Raw genomic sequence first — 15,430 nt, 5'->3', positions numbered from 1 at the left:
CACTCTGTTGCCCAGGCTGGAGTGCAGTGGTGCAATCTCGACTCACTGCAGGCTCTGCCTCCTGGGTTCATGCTATTCTCCTGCCTCAGCCTCCCAAGTAGCTGGGACAACAGGCGCCTGCCACCAGTCCCAGCTAATTTTTTGTATTTTTTAGTAGAGAGGGGGTTTCACCGTGTTAGCCAGGATGGTCTCGATCTCCTGACCTCGTGATCCGCCCACCTCAGCCTCCCAAAGTGCTGGGATTACAGGGAGATAAGAGATTAAAAAGAAAAGAGAGAGATAAGAAGACTCTAGTTTCTTTGGCTAAGTAGCTGTTAGAGGGTTTATATTGTTAATAAGGCTAAAAGGAGATTAGTTACCCATCAATTTTAATTATACCCTACTGCAAATCCCATATGCTACAGGTAGTAAGAAGTTAGCTGAAATCCCCAAATTCATGTTTGCAGGTAGTGGGAAGAAATTTGAATATGGCTGAAAACATTTTTCAGGCCCACTCTGCAATGGTAGAATGGCAGAAATTCTTTACATTGGCATTGGACTGGTACATATATGAACACAACTCACTGGCCATCCCTCATCCAGTCCACTGGGCCCCAGTAACTGGTACCAGTTCACTCTACCCTTGCTGGCCCATCTACTTGTTCACACCTTGGCTGCTATTTTCTGAAAGCAAAGGCAAGAACCAAGGATGGCCAAAGAATAGCATTAAGATGTGAAGAAAACAGGGTTGAGCAGAGATGATTCTGGGCTGGTTACCAGTATTCTCTCCTTCCCAAATTAAGTGTCATCATTCAGAAAACCTAAGATATTCCCTGACCCATGACACAAGTAAACTGTACATCCTCTAAGGACTTTAGTGACAATGATGTGTCAACGGATGTTCACCAATTATAAAAACCACCACTCTAACCAGGCATGATGGCTCACGCCTGTAATCCCAGCCAAGGCATAATGGCTCATGCCTATAATCCCAACCCAATCCCACTTTGGTAGGCCAAGGTGGGTGGATCGCTTGAGGTCAGGAGTTCAAGACCAGACTGGCCAATATGGTGAAACCCCCCTCTACTAAAAATACAAAAATTAGCCAGGCATAGTGGTGCACACCTGTAGTCCCAGCTACTTAGGAGGCTGAGGCAGGAGAATTGCTTGAACCCGGGAGGTGGAGGTTGCAGTGAGCGGAGATCGCACCACTGCACTCCAGCCTAGGAGACAGAACAAGACTCCATCTCAAATAAACAAAGACAAAAACATAGCCCTCTGGTAGAGGATGCTGATGATAGAGGAGGCTGTGTATGTGTAGGTGTAGTGGCTACATGGGAAATCTTTGTATCTTCTGCTCAATTTCAATGTAAACCTAAAACTGCTCTAAAAAATAAAATTCATTTAAAAAGAGGAAAAAAAAAAACCTCCACTTACCACCTAGGCATTCTATAACACCAGATTTTTAAAGCTATTTTATTACCATCATGCCATTTTGGTTGTTTTGATCTGGAGAGAGTATCTGTCCCCATAAATCTAGATACCATATATATGCTAATAACTTCCAAATTTGTATCTGCTGCTCAATCTCTCCATTGTACACTGCCTGGCAGTTAAGTATTCACTGCTGAATGATGGTCACCAGCATCATCAGATTGTCACAGTAACACTGCTGCTTCAAAAATCCTATTATAGCAACCGGTCACTACCATTGCTCAAGGAAATAGCAGACACTGTTCCCTGCCTATCAATTAGCCAGTCCTTCCTCTTCCTACTCACCCACAGAGCCCTGATTTTATGTACATGTACCTGGCAGATCTGCCTTGACTTAGGGAAGCTAGGCTCCTCCCCCAGAACTAGGGGATAAATCAAAGTTAGTACAAATCCACCATGGTAATCCTATTGCTTTTTGCTAGATACTAACTTTCTTAGTCCCCTTGGAGTTAAGGGTATCTATGTGACACAGTTCTGACCAATGAAACAGAAAAAGAAATACAGGAGAAGGCTTTGGGACAAAATTTTCCTCCGCTGATAAAATAAGAGGCTCACAAATAAAAGGTCTTCCAGCTTTCTGCTCTTGAAAGCCTTAGCACTATATAGCAACAATCTTGCTATATATTGAGGAAACAGGCATGGGCAAGGAAGATTATACACCAAGGTCGCTGGAAAAAGAGCATGGATTTCTGCTGCAGCGCATTGAAATTTCAACCTCCAGACTTCTTACATGAGGTAATTCAAGGTCATTATGTTTAGGCCACTGTAAATGGCTGCGGCTCACTGAACTGACATAAAAGGTATAGAATCACTGAAAGCTTTCTAAGCCAAGCTTAAGTTAATTATCTCAGTATTGGTCAAAATGTGCTCTTCTTCTTTTGCTGAGGTTTCATCTATCAATTAATATTTCAAAATACTTACAGCTAATGCTTACTTGGAGGGAGGCAGAAAATAGACAACTTTCCATCCTATTTTTCAAATTATTTCAGACACAATGAATCCATCTGGAAAAATATCCACTTTTACATGTTCTTAATTCAGATCTATTTTGTTCTTACTATGCAAAATAGATAAAATGCTTTTTTATATGTGAACTGTACAACTTTTTTATATTTCTGTTTTGAGTTCTTGCTTTTAGGATCACGTTCCTATTTCTTATGCATAAGATTTAATATTAAAAAATTGTTAGTCCAAATTGTACTCAATGCTTAGGAACATATATACCATTGTACCAATACAGAAGAAAACCACTAACCATATCAATATTTTTAATTTGGAAGGACAAAACTTTATTGTGTTTTATTCTTTGAATAATGATGCCTTCAGCTGATTTAAGTACAGGAAAAAAATAATAAGTCAAGGAACAAAAAATGAAAGTGAAAAAATAAATGAAAGAAAATACTCTTTGGAAGGTTTTTCCTTAAATCAATTAAAAGCTTAATGACACAAAGTTAAAGAACTATGACTTTGATTAAGTCAGTTTTCCTCTTTATATGTTAATGAAACTAACTGCCCTTAATTGAGCACTTACAGAATGCCTGATTTGTCCTAAACATTTGACATATATTATCCCAACTCCCCCCAACCCTATCCCCACCTTTCACATATGAGAAAACTGAATTTTATAAAAGTTAAGCTGTTTGCTCAAGAGGTAATACTCAGCTCCATATATACATGCTTCTGGCTACTCCCAACTAAGACACATAGGCACATACTATGTGTGCTTGCATGGTTCATGAGTAACTCAGTTGCTACAGTTCAAACTAGCCAAATGACATAAAATTAAGTAATAGTATGTCTTCACAGCACTGGCTTTATTATTCAAACCAGTTGTGCCAATATCAACTATTTACCAGAGACTGACAGCGTGAAAAAACAGCAGTTCATTAAAATATATCTATATATCCATTTATATCATATATATTTTAATTTTATCCACATATATGGATAAAAAGCTTTAAGATGTCCTATTGGTAAAGAACAAAAAGGAATCATCTTCTGATACATCTGCTTTATATTTTATTTCTAATGTGGTAACTTATGTTTAACAGTAAATATTCCAGAGGTTAAGATAGGTTCTTTGAAAACTGAATATGAAGAACATGGACGATAATGTTTACAATCCTTTTTGTTATAGCAGACACGTAACTTGACCATCCTCCATGCCCACCATGCATGGGATTGCTTTTGGCTATATTTATCAGAGAGTATGATGTAGGAATTCCTAATAATTCAAAATGGTTTTCCTATTATCAGTACCTCAAATAAGAAAGAAAAAAGAATCAGACATTTTAAGACATAAACACTAGTTTGTTTCCATGCCAATAAGGAAAAGATTTTTCTCCTTCATAGAAAAAAAGAAGGTAGGAAACTATGTGTGATCAGAAAGTTACATATCTTTTTCACTGCAGAGTATATGTGCTTTTAAAGCAAGAAAGACAATCAACAAACAGAACGAGAAAGACTAATGAAAGACTGACTGGGCGCAGTGGCTCATGCCGGTAATCCCAACACTTTGGGAGGTCAAGGCGGGTGGATCATCTGAGGTCAGGAGTTCAAGACCAGCCTGGCCAACATGGTGAAACCCCATCTCTACTAAAAAATACAAAAATTGGTGGCAGAGGCCTGTAATCCCAACTACTTGGGAGGCTGAGGCAGAAGAATCGCTTGAACCTGGGAGGCGGAAGTTGCAGTAAGTTGAGATTGCGCCAGTGCACTCCAGCCTGGGCAAGAAGGAAACTCCAAAAAAAAAAAAGAAAGAAAAAAAAAAAAAAAGACTACAGAGGCTGTGGAGTGAGGAAAGCTAGAGCCTGGGATGTCAAGGCTGCAGTAAGTCATGATTACACCACTGCACTGCAGCCCGGGTGACAGAGTATGACCCTGGCAAAAAAAAAAAAAAACATTAAGATGAGTCAATAGAATACCTATAATGAAGTCTAAAGAAAAAAATGCAGTCAGTGGTCAAATCTTTTGGTGTTTAATTACAGTGATCTCATTTACCACTGTCCACCATTTTGTTTTTAAATGCAAAATGGAAGAGTTGGTCACAGTCAAATATAACAACATGGAATGTTGACAGGACACAGGCTGGGGAGTCAGACATCCTTATGCTTAAGACTGAATTGGTCCCAACACACCTGTGACTTATGTCAATTAACTTTAGTTTGTGGCCTTGATTTCTACAGCTGTTAAAGGTGGCTATCACCCTCGCAGCTTAGTTTCTAAGACCCCTTTTAGCTAACATTTTATAACTCAAAACTGAATGCAAACAACTCTTTGATTTTTAAAAAAAAACCGTGTGTGTGTGTGTGTATGCGTGCGTGCGCACGTGCACATGCATACCCAGGAGTTTGAGAGAAGCCTGGGCAACATGGCAAAACCCCATCTCTAGAAAAAATACAAAAAGCTAGTACATGTCTGTAGTGCCAGCTACTTGAGAAGCTGAAGTGGGAAAACCACCTAAGCTTGAGAAAGTCAAGGCTGCAGTGAGCTGTGTTCATGCCACTGCACTCTGCCTGGGTGACAGACTGAGACCTGTCTCAAAAAAACACCAAAAAAAACCAGGCTGGAGTGCAGTGTCACAATCTTAGCTCACTGCAACCTCCACCTCCTGGGTTCAAGCGATTCTCCTGCCTCAGCCTCCCAAATGTGTGTGTATGTGTGTTTGAGACAGGGTCTCACTCTGTCACCCAGGCTGAGTGCAATGGCATGAACACAGCTCACTGCAGCCTTGACTTTCTCAAGCTGAGGTGATTCCCCCACTTCAACTTCTCGAGTAGCTGGGACTACAGGCGTGTACTAATTTCTTGTATTTTTTGTAGAGATGGGGTTTTGCCATGTTGCCCAGGCTGGTCTCAAACTCAAGCAATCCACCCATCTCAGCCTCCCCACCTGCCCCCCCAAAAATACTGTTTGAATGATTGATGGTAAAAAAGATTAATGCCAGGAGTAATGAAAGAGCAGATGCAAATCCTACTGGGACAACCCTCTGTCAATAAAACTAGTGGTTTTTGAAGTATCTGTGTCAGATCAGTATCATAAAGTTTAACTTAATCTCAAGTACCCTCACAACGTAGATGGGGAACAACCTAAGCTGCCTTTTCCTAGGTAAAGGAGGGCCACCTTAGATGTGGACAGCAGTCTAGACATGTAAGTGATCCCTTAACTAGACCACCCGGTCTATCAGAGGCTGCAGGATATATATAGCAGCCACATGACTCAGAGTGACTGATAAGCTCTACTCCCTGGCATCAGGAAAAGTGTGCAAGTGACAGAATGAAGTCAGGGTACGTTTCTACAGCCCCCACTTATATTTCAGCTGCTACAAAAAGTAATTTCATTCACAATTTTGAAATTGTTTTAAAGCTTCTGCCATATTAATTCATATTTCCCCAAAATTAATTTTTAATGTTATGAATCACCACTAAATAACTTAACATGTTACATTTGTATTTATACTTGTTTTAAATGCCATGTGAAAAAATTAAGCTGAAAACTGAGTCCTCATTCAAAGTCAGTCCTGAAAAAGAGAAGTCCAGGTCAGAAGTAGATGAGGGAGGCTATGACAGAAAGAAGGACAAATAGACTAAATCTCCAGGGCCTTCATAAAGAGAAAAAAAAAGTTCATAAGGAACGTTCCAGAGCAGAGTATTAGAAGTGACAGCCTCCTCCACAACTGCTTTAGAGCCCAGAAACTCTGATCATGCATAAATAATTTAAATCATTCATCTTATTTGCTTTTCAAAACTTTATTTTCTTTATGACACAGGCAAGGGGTGAACCTTAACTGAAACGCTGGCTGTCATTATTCTACAAAACAGTCACAAGTTGTTATAAGGATATTTTTATTACTTTTTCATTTCTCCACAACACTTTCATCTTAAAAGAGTTCAGCACACTTAGCAGTAACGTTAAGTGAAACAAGGACAGTAAAAAAGTTGATGAAGGTTAAATGTTTAAATGCTTAAGATTCCAGATTTAAATTAAGTAAATCAAAGATTTAAATGTTTAAGTAAATTGCTTAAGGCACAATTTGCAGAATGCCAGTTATATTTTTTATCCAAGTGCACATTGGCCAGAAGGCCACATTAGCTTGGGCTTCATACTATCCCAGAAGGCAAAGCGCAGGCATGCATTGCTCTGCTCTTCAACGCTTTAACTAAGCATATATAGATCCAGAGAGAAAAGCTAGTGTAATGGGAACATAGGCAGCTTAATAGGAAATACACCTGCTCTGAAGTTCTCATGAGTAAAGAAGAACAAAACATAATTACAAATTAAAAAAAAAAAAAAAAACCCACCAGAAAACAAATACACCCCCTACTAATGAGTCTAAGAAGAGAACTACAAATGCACATCCTCCAGTACTGTTAAGGAAACAGCTCTGCTTCCAATGACTGGCTGCAAAACAGTGTCTATTCACAACTGTCATTCACACCACGGTAACTTTCTCAAAGTCTCCTCTGGGTAATAAACCTCTTTAGGAGTCTGTCACTGCACACCTCAAGCAAATAGACTGCAACTCTTTTTAACCTCTATTCCCCAGAATGTGTCCTCCCTTTGTGTGCTGAGCATCATTTAGCTAAGAGGATGCTGTTGCTTTTACTTGTGGTTAACTGTGTTACAACTCTTGTAGATATTTTCATTGTTTTTTTCCTTCAAATTTACTTTCTCGCCATCCCTTTCTGATCTGACCTCAATAGGGGTCATCCCCAAACATCTCCCCTTGAGATACATTATCTCTTGAAACAGAACTAAAGGCAACGCTGCATTCCAGTGGGGATGGGATGGGAAATCCAGTTCAATGTGCCATTTTCAGGTGGCCTTGTGCTAGTAAAACAGAGCAAGCCTCTGCTGTCATAAGTCAAAGCTACGTAACAGATAATAAGAAAAAGAAATTGTTAGTAACATATTCTAACTAATGTCTACAAAACACAGTCAATGCCTATGTGTGCAGATAGATGATTTGGGATGGCAGTACCTTATTTGAGAGAGGAAAAATACACTGCAGAAAGGTAATGTACTGACTGGGTCAACTGATTTTTTTAAAAAGCCTACATTTTTCAATTTTCATCTCTACACAAGGTTATGTTGTGTTTGTGGGACATTCAAAGAGCCACAAGGGAGGTAGTATAACATAGTCATTAAAAGCATGAACTTTGGAGCCAGATTCTTTGGATTTAAATACCAGTTTCATCACCTGCTAGTTGTGAGACCTTGATCAAGTTATTCAAATTCTCTTTCTGTGTTTCCTCATCTGTAAAAATGGGAATAATCATAGCACTTACACAATAGGGTTGTTCTGAGGATTAAATGAGCTATATTTGCAAAGCACTTAGACAGAGATATGTACGTATCTGTTAAATAAAATACTACACAGACTTCAGGAGCCATGCAAAGAGCTAAATGCAATATAACTCTTTACACCAGCAGCAAGTTTAAAATGGGCTGGTGAGGACACACAGAAACTAAAATGACACATCACTGAATTGGGTATGAGATTTCGAAAGTGTTGTTAAAGCTTAAATATATAGTGCCGGACTCTCGTCTTGAACTCCTGGCCTCAAGCAATCCCTCTGCCTCAGTACCCCAAAGTGCTGAGATTACAGATGTGGGCCATCATGCCCAGCCCCTAAACATATTTAATCTTTCTAACATTGGCACTAAAATATGCCTGAATGTGCTTTACATTCCTGTGTAGTAACAGGATTCCAGAACAAGCCTGGCCTCTGTGTGACCTTGGGAAACACACTCCACCTTTCTCTGTCCCTGAATTGTCATTTTAAAACTAAAGGAACTGGACTACCTGTTTGATCTTTAAGGCCCAACTCTGATAGTCCCGGGAAGGTGGCAGCCTGAATCTTAAGGAAAATATTAAATAAAAAAAGGAAAAGTAATAGACATTTTTATAGAATTTTAAACAAAAAGGTTGCTGGGTAGGACAGAAAGCAAACCTTCCCCTTTCCTTAAATAGAAGATAAAGTCATTAGAGTTTGCCTCACAATTCCATTTGTACAAAGGAGCAAGTACAGGACTAGGGCCCTGGCTCACTAGCGCCCACAGTGGAGGGACTATACCAGGAGGACTTATTCAATATGAGGGTGCAGCACAGCATACACCCTCCAGAGGGCTCTTATTTGTGCAATCCCATTAAAAGCAGGGCTGCAACAGACATTAAAGGCCATAGATTGTATGATTCCATCTACATGAAATGCTCAGAATAGGCAAACTCATAGAAACAGAATGCAGAGTAGTGGTTTCCAGGAGCTGGGTAGGAGGAATAGGGAGTGATTGGTAATGGTTTCCCTTTGGGGTGATAAAAATGTTTTGGAATTAGACAGTGGTGATGGTTACACAACTCTGTGAACATACTAGCCCACTGAACTGCATACTTTAAAAGTGTTTATACAATTTATAAGTATCTAAATTATATCTTAGCAATGGTGGGAGGTCTATAGAGTACAGACTTCCAGTAGTCTGCCTCCTGTTATCAGTAAAAGAGGGAAGTAAGGAGATTAAGGTAATTATGTCAACAGTTCTTGATGAAAGGAAGGCTGGAATTAGATTCTGAATTGCCTATATAGGATGGCCAAAAATTCTGGAAACTAGAAGTCAGAGATGAAAGGCCCTGTTCTCAAAGAGCTCAAAGGGAAATTATGCACATGGAAAGAACAACCAGTAGGAAGAGGGGTATACAATAAGGTCCTGGTTGCTCCCCAGTGAGCACTGGCCAAGTCTTCAACCATCTACATGCTCCAACATGCAGCAGACCCTGACCAGGAGCCAGGTGCACCTGAGCTTCACTCACAGACTTCCAAAGGGACTGAGCCATAAGAAAAGCTAGAAAGTCAAGTGAGCTTCTCCCAATTTCATCTTTGCATCCTGCAGTCTCTTGACCCAATACTGACACTACTCCCCTTCCTGTGATGGCCCAAGGAGAGAAAACAGCAAGAGAAAAGCTAAAAGGTGAGAAAGGAAGGAAATAAATTTCTGGCAATAGTTTGGCAAGATCATGAACTCCTTACAGAGGTCACAGTAACCAAAGTGACCTTAAAACATAAATCGTATCGTGTCACCCCCTATTTAAAGCCCATCCAAGGCAATCAAAAAATGCAAACTCCCTACAACCGTCTGTAATGAAATGCACATTTCCACCACTGACCCTGCCTGCTGGCACCGGCACCTCTCTGGTGCCTCCCCCACCACTCTTTGCTCACACAGATCTAAGCTGTGTGCTGCCTCAGCCTGACACACTCTTCTCCGTCTGCCTGGCTCTGTTCTTAGCTGGCCCTTTCTCATTCCTCAGGTCTTAACTCAGACAGTATCTCAGATAAATAGCTAAAGAGGGTCTTTCCTGTTATTCTCTACCAGAGCTGTTTATTTACTTTAGAGGGCTTACCACACAGTCACTAATTTGCCTATTTCTTGCCTGGGTAAACTGCTCATTCAACAAGGACAGAGAGCATAACTACCTCATTTCTTGCCATATCCAAAGTGCTACCACAGTGCCACACATGTGATTGGCATTTGATTTTTGCTAAACTTGTATTTTAAAAAATAACTCTCGCTAGGGAGCATAAGAGTTACAAGAGGTATGGAGAACAGTTAAAACCAAAGTGACTGCTATGGTCTGAATGTTGTGTTCCCCCAACATCCATAGGGTGGGACCTAATACCCAATGTATTAGTATTAAATAGTGGGGCCTTTAAGAGGCAATTAAGACATGAGGGCTTGACTGGGTGCGGTGGCTCACGCCTGCAATCCCAGTACTTTGGGAGGCTGAGCTGGGCGGATCACTTGAGGTCAGGAGTTCAAGATCAGCCTGGCCAACACGGCAAAACCCCATCTCTACTAAAAATACAAAAATTACCTGGGTGTGGTAGTACACCCCCGTAATCCCAGCTACTAGGGAGGCTGAGGCAGGAGAATTGCTTGAACTCGGAGCAGGGAGGGGCGGTGGTGGGGGCTGTGGGGGATGGGGGTTGCAGTGAACTGAGATTGCGACACTGCACTCCAGCCTGGGCAATATAGAGCGAGACTCTGTCTCAAAAGAAAAAAAAAAAAAAATAGGAAAAAGACATGAGAGTTCTGCCCTCATGAATAGGATTAGTGACCTTATAAAAGAGGCTTGAAGGAGCCAGGTGGCCCCTTCCACCATGTGAGGAAGCAGTAAGATGATGCCATCTTTGAAGCAGGGAGCAAGCCCTCACCCAACATCAAATCTGCTGGTAACTTGGTCTTAGATTTCCCAGCCTCCAGAACTGGGAGCAATAAATTTCTGTTGTTTATAAATGACCCAGTCTAAGGTATTTTGTTATAGCAGCCCAAGCAGACTAAGAAAATAATCATAGGTCACATTATAAGCAACATGGATTTTGATGCTACTAAAGACCACCATTTTCAAAGACTTTTTTTCTTTCTTTTGGACAATTATACAATCATATTGGTTAAGCAATGAACAGACTTGATTAGACTAATGTAACACTGACCACCTGAATATTTGCTAATGGGGGTCTGTATGCTTCATTCTGTGCACACGATCCCGTTTTTCCTTGAGTCTCCTCCATAAAGCAGAGCCTGGGGTAGGCCTCAGGGCTATATGTAGCTAGACTTTCTGGAGTATGACTAAGTGTCTGAATCAGACTAACACAGTAACAACTACTAAGTAACTGCAATTTAATTGTTCAAATTAGAACTAACTTCTAAAACATGTTTCTTCCCTTATAGTCATAGGCTAAATTCTAGCATAACCAGTGACAGACACAAGCTATAATAATGTGTTATCTGTGTCTTAGCCTTCTAGTTGAAAATTTTTTCTTCCTTTGTTTTTATCCCTTGGTTGAAGAAAGTAGCAGAGACCAATTTAATGATGGTAAAAACCACTGGCTTTCTTGGGAAGAACTGTAGAGCAAAACAAAATTCATTTCTGGAGAGGAATAGTTCCTACCTGAACGAATGGAAAAAATAAAATTGTAGAATTAAAAAAACACACACACACTGTAGAATAAAAACAACTTTGGTAATAAATTCAGATCCTAATCATAAAAATTCATTTTTAATTAGCTCAATTATATAAATGAATCACTTATATAACCAAGGAGCTATATTATGGAGCATTTTTAAAGGTTTTTGTTTTTATACGAGGGTATTTCCCAAGTTTGCCTGTCATATGTGGCTTTTTCAAAATGAAAAATAAAAAAAGACAAAATTCTCCCCACTATCTGAATTAACATAATTATGAATTAAGGAAGACCTAATTGTTGGGGTTTTACTCTCTAGGTGCATAAATATATGGTGAAATACCCATTAAAATAATTACTAGACACAAAGCCCTGTACTTTCTGAGACCCTCCCGAAGTAAAGGCAGAACGACATAGTGGTAGCGCTTTCCTGTTGGTGTGCCGAAGAGAGGAGACACTGGTCACCAGGATAATCTAATGAAATACCTTTACGCCAATCCTCAAGAGACAGGGATTAAGTTAAGATTCCAAAATGGTGAATACTATCCCCAACCTTACGTCCCACTCCATCCCCCCCCCCCGCCGAGCTTTCACTTTTCTCCGGGGAAATGCGGATGTGCAGGCCACCGCAGCAGCCCTGGGGGGGGAAAGGGAGGAAGGGAAGGGGACGGCTGCAGGGCGTGTCACTCACGAGATGTAGGCTGGGTAGCCAAATCCTATCAGGTTGCAGAGGAGAGAGGCCCCATAACCGAACACCAGGTACAAGGCCACCAGTCCGATGACACCTGGGGACCACAAGGAGAGCAGTGAGTCGGGCAGCACGAGAAGCGTTCACGCGGGACAGCCGCCGCCCACACCGGGAGGCTGGGCCTGTTCTAGGCGTTTTCCTCCCAACTCCAATAAAGGAGAGAGAAAAACAAACCACACGAAAGCTGGGCCTACGCGTCCGCGGGGCCCTGCCTTGAAGTCTGGGGATACCAGGCAGCCACCACCGTTGTGCCTCTCCTACCTCTCGCAGGGGGCCCCAAAGCAACCCCCGGCGGCCGGGACGGTTCGGAGCACCCACGTCCGCTCTCGTGCAGGGCCCGCCGGGCAGCGCTCCAGCCAGGGAAGCTGCGCTGGGCGGGGAGCGTCCCGAGAGGCCCGGACTCCCGCACCCGCCGCAGCAGCAGCCCCCGCCCACCCGAGGGGGCGCCCTCCCCGGGCGGAGCTCCACGGAGGGTCGGGGAGGACCGGGTGCCTCGGTCACCGCGCCTGCCCGCAGGGACCCCCCGTCCGCGCCCACCGCGTAGGACCGCAGGAATAGGGCCCCGGGCCGCGGGGCGGACACGTCAGCGCCCGCCCTTCCAGCTGCCAGCGCCTGGCGCCGCCGCTGCCCTCCGGCCCCGCGACCCTTAGCCCGGACACCCCAGCGGGGTCCTCCGATGTCCGCGCTGCCCGGGAGGCCAGCCTGACCCCCGAGGATGCTGCTTGTCCCATCTGTCTCCAACTCCACCTCTCCCGAGTCCTCTCCCTGCTTCCTTCCCCAGCAGCAGGGGCAGCGGCGGCGACCCCCGGCCACCCACCGAGCGCAATGAAGCTCCGGTTCACGCCGGTCTTGGCCTCGAGCTTGGCCAGAAGGTCAGTCATGCAGTTCTTCTCGTGCAGGAACCGGTCGAACCTCTCCCTCATGGCCGCAGACATGGCGGGGACCGTCGCGCCGCCCGGGGCTGTTCCTAGTGCCGGGTAGACTGGAGCGGGGACTGCGGCGGGGCAGTGGCAGGCGGGGGCCGCGGCGAGTCTACGCGTCGTCCACACGCCTCCGCTCGCCCCGCCCGGCCGCCGCGCGCCCCTCCTCCCTGCCCCGCTCCCGGGGAACAGCGCCACACCCTGGCGGGGGCGGGCCTGCACCTCCGCGGGCGCTGCGAGGTGGCCTGGCTGTTGACAACCCATTGCGGGGTGAAAAGGATGTGGCGTGGAGGCGTGCATTTTGTATCTCCTGTGGGTCCCCTTCTCAAATCGGACTGTTGCAGAAAGCAGGCGGAAAGGAGGCAGGCGTCCTTGTTGCTCCCGCCTGCAATTTAGTGAGACGAGTTTGGCGCCTACATTGCTGTGCTAAACCTGCTAAGGCATTTTTGACCTAAAAAATTGAAATGTTTGAGCATCCTGAAAGAATTCTTTGGATGCAGGCCTGCTTTCTCTCTCTTTGCCTTAGCTTGTCAGTTTTTCTCACCTACAGACAATCGTTGCCTTGTAAAGACCCTTGAAGAAATCCAACACATCCTCCCTGGGGTACACCTTTTCCAAGAAAGCACTGCATTAAATCTTTTCATGGTGGGCTCGCGTTGGCTTGTTGTCTGTTACCGTGGCAAGTGTCCAGATTCTCTCTGTGGAGCCAATATAGTCTGCACTTCCTACACTCAAAATACTCTGAAGAAGACGGAGATTCTAAGGTCCAAGCCGTAGGGCCGGACCGCATTTTTGCTTCCTCCAGAATGAGTTGCCCATGCTCTTCCTCCACCTAAACCTAAGCTCCTGTTATCCCACCCATATGACTGCCAGATACTCCTAAAATTACTCTTGCTTACTCCTATTCTGCACACTACTGCAACATTTTTGTCAGCAGCTCCGTGTTATTATACTGACAGACTAGAGCTCCCATTCCTTAGCAGAACATTCAATGCCCTGCCCACAACCGGCCCCCAGCATTCTGTCTTGGTCCTACACAACCCCTCTGTGCTTTCAAATCTACTTAATTACCCTACTGCCTTCCACTTCTGCAAAAAGTTATCTTGCCCACTCCTAGCTTTTTCCTTTAATGCTAATTCTGCTTCCTCTTTTCTTCCTCAGAGCTTCTTAGCTCAGCTTTCTCAGCTGCTCCTACCACCACCCAGCCAAATCAGTGAACAAATGAAGCAACCTGGCTGTCTATTTCTGTCTTTTCACCTACAGCTAATTCTCAATGTGGCAGCCAGTAGAATCTGTTTTAAAATGTGTGTCAAGTTGTACTTTTTGTTCTCAACCCTCCAGCAGCTTCCTATCTGCCTGAAGAATGGCATCAAGGTCACAGGTGACATGGCTCATCTCTCCCCTTTCTGAGGTCTTCCCTTACTGATTACCTCCTTGCCTCAGACAAGATAAGCCCATCCCTGCCTCTGGGCATTAGTTCACTCTTCGTCTGTTTCAGTGGTTCTCAAGCAGGAGCACTTCCTCTCCCCTTCCTCCTCCTGGGAGAAGGAGTAGCAATGTCTCGAGATACTTTGGTTGTGAAACACATTGTCACACAAGGAGGGCAGGAGGTGGCAAGTACAACTAGCATCTAGTGGGTAGAGACTAGGGGTGCTGCTAAACATACTGCAACACACAGGACAGCCCCCACAACAAAGAATTATCCAGCCCCAAATGTCAATAATGTGACAGTCCAGAAACCCTCCTCTATCTGAAAGTATCTTTCCCCAGTTAGCCATTTAACTGTCCCCTTCCATTATTCAGGTATTTGCTCAAATGGTACCCCATCTCAAATTGCAACCCCCAGTGGTCTCTAGCCCCTGTCCTGCTTGATTTTTCTCTGTAGAATTTATTACTGTCTGACATTATGTTCTACATTTTTTTTTTTTTTTTGAGACTGTCTCACTCTGTCACCCAGGCTGGAGTGCAGAGGCGTGGTCACAGCTCACCACAGCCTCGACCTCCTGCTGTGCTCAAGCCATCCTCCCACCTCAGCCTCCCAAGTAGCTGGGACCATAGCCATGTGCCACCATGTCCGGCTAATTTTTTGTACTTTTAGTATAGATGGGGTTTCACTATGTTACCCAGGCCAGTCTTGAACTTCTGACTTCAAGTGATCTGCCCACCTTAGCCTCCCAAAGTTCTGGGATTACAGGCATGAGCCACCACCATGCCAGGCCATGTTCTAATTTTAAATTATCTTTCTTTCCTCACTAGATTATGAGCTCCATGAGGGTAGACATTTTTGCTTATTTTATTTGCTTCAATATTTCAAGCACATTGAACAGTGC

General features: G+C 43.7%; 1 protein-coding gene across 1 annotated transcript in view; it reads right to left on the bottom strand.

Moving 5' to 3' along the window:
* REEP5 (receptor accessory protein 5) overlaps positions 1-13,430 on the bottom strand; it is a 46,653-nt gene extending 33,223 nt beyond the window's left edge. The window contains exons 1-2 of the mRNA XM_023197779.2: positions 12,998-13,430; positions 12,124-12,217 (exon numbers count right to left, since the gene is read on the bottom strand). Coding sequence (XP_023053547.1) covers positions 12,124-12,217; positions 12,998-13,400 — 497 coding nt within the window. The 5' untranslated portion in view covers positions 13,401-13,430. The remainder of the gene's footprint in view (positions 1-12,123; positions 12,218-12,997) is intronic.
* Between the last annotated feature and the right edge of the window lie 2,000 nt (positions 13,431-15,430).

This window comes from Piliocolobus tephrosceles, chromosome 4, assembly GCF_002776525.5.
Source record: "Piliocolobus tephrosceles isolate RC106 chromosome 4, ASM277652v3, whole genome shotgun sequence".
NCBI classification, from domain to species: domain Eukaryota; kingdom Metazoa; phylum Chordata; class Mammalia; order Primates; family Cercopithecidae; genus Piliocolobus; species Piliocolobus tephrosceles.
This window is presented reverse-complemented; position numbering and strand designations above follow the sequence as displayed.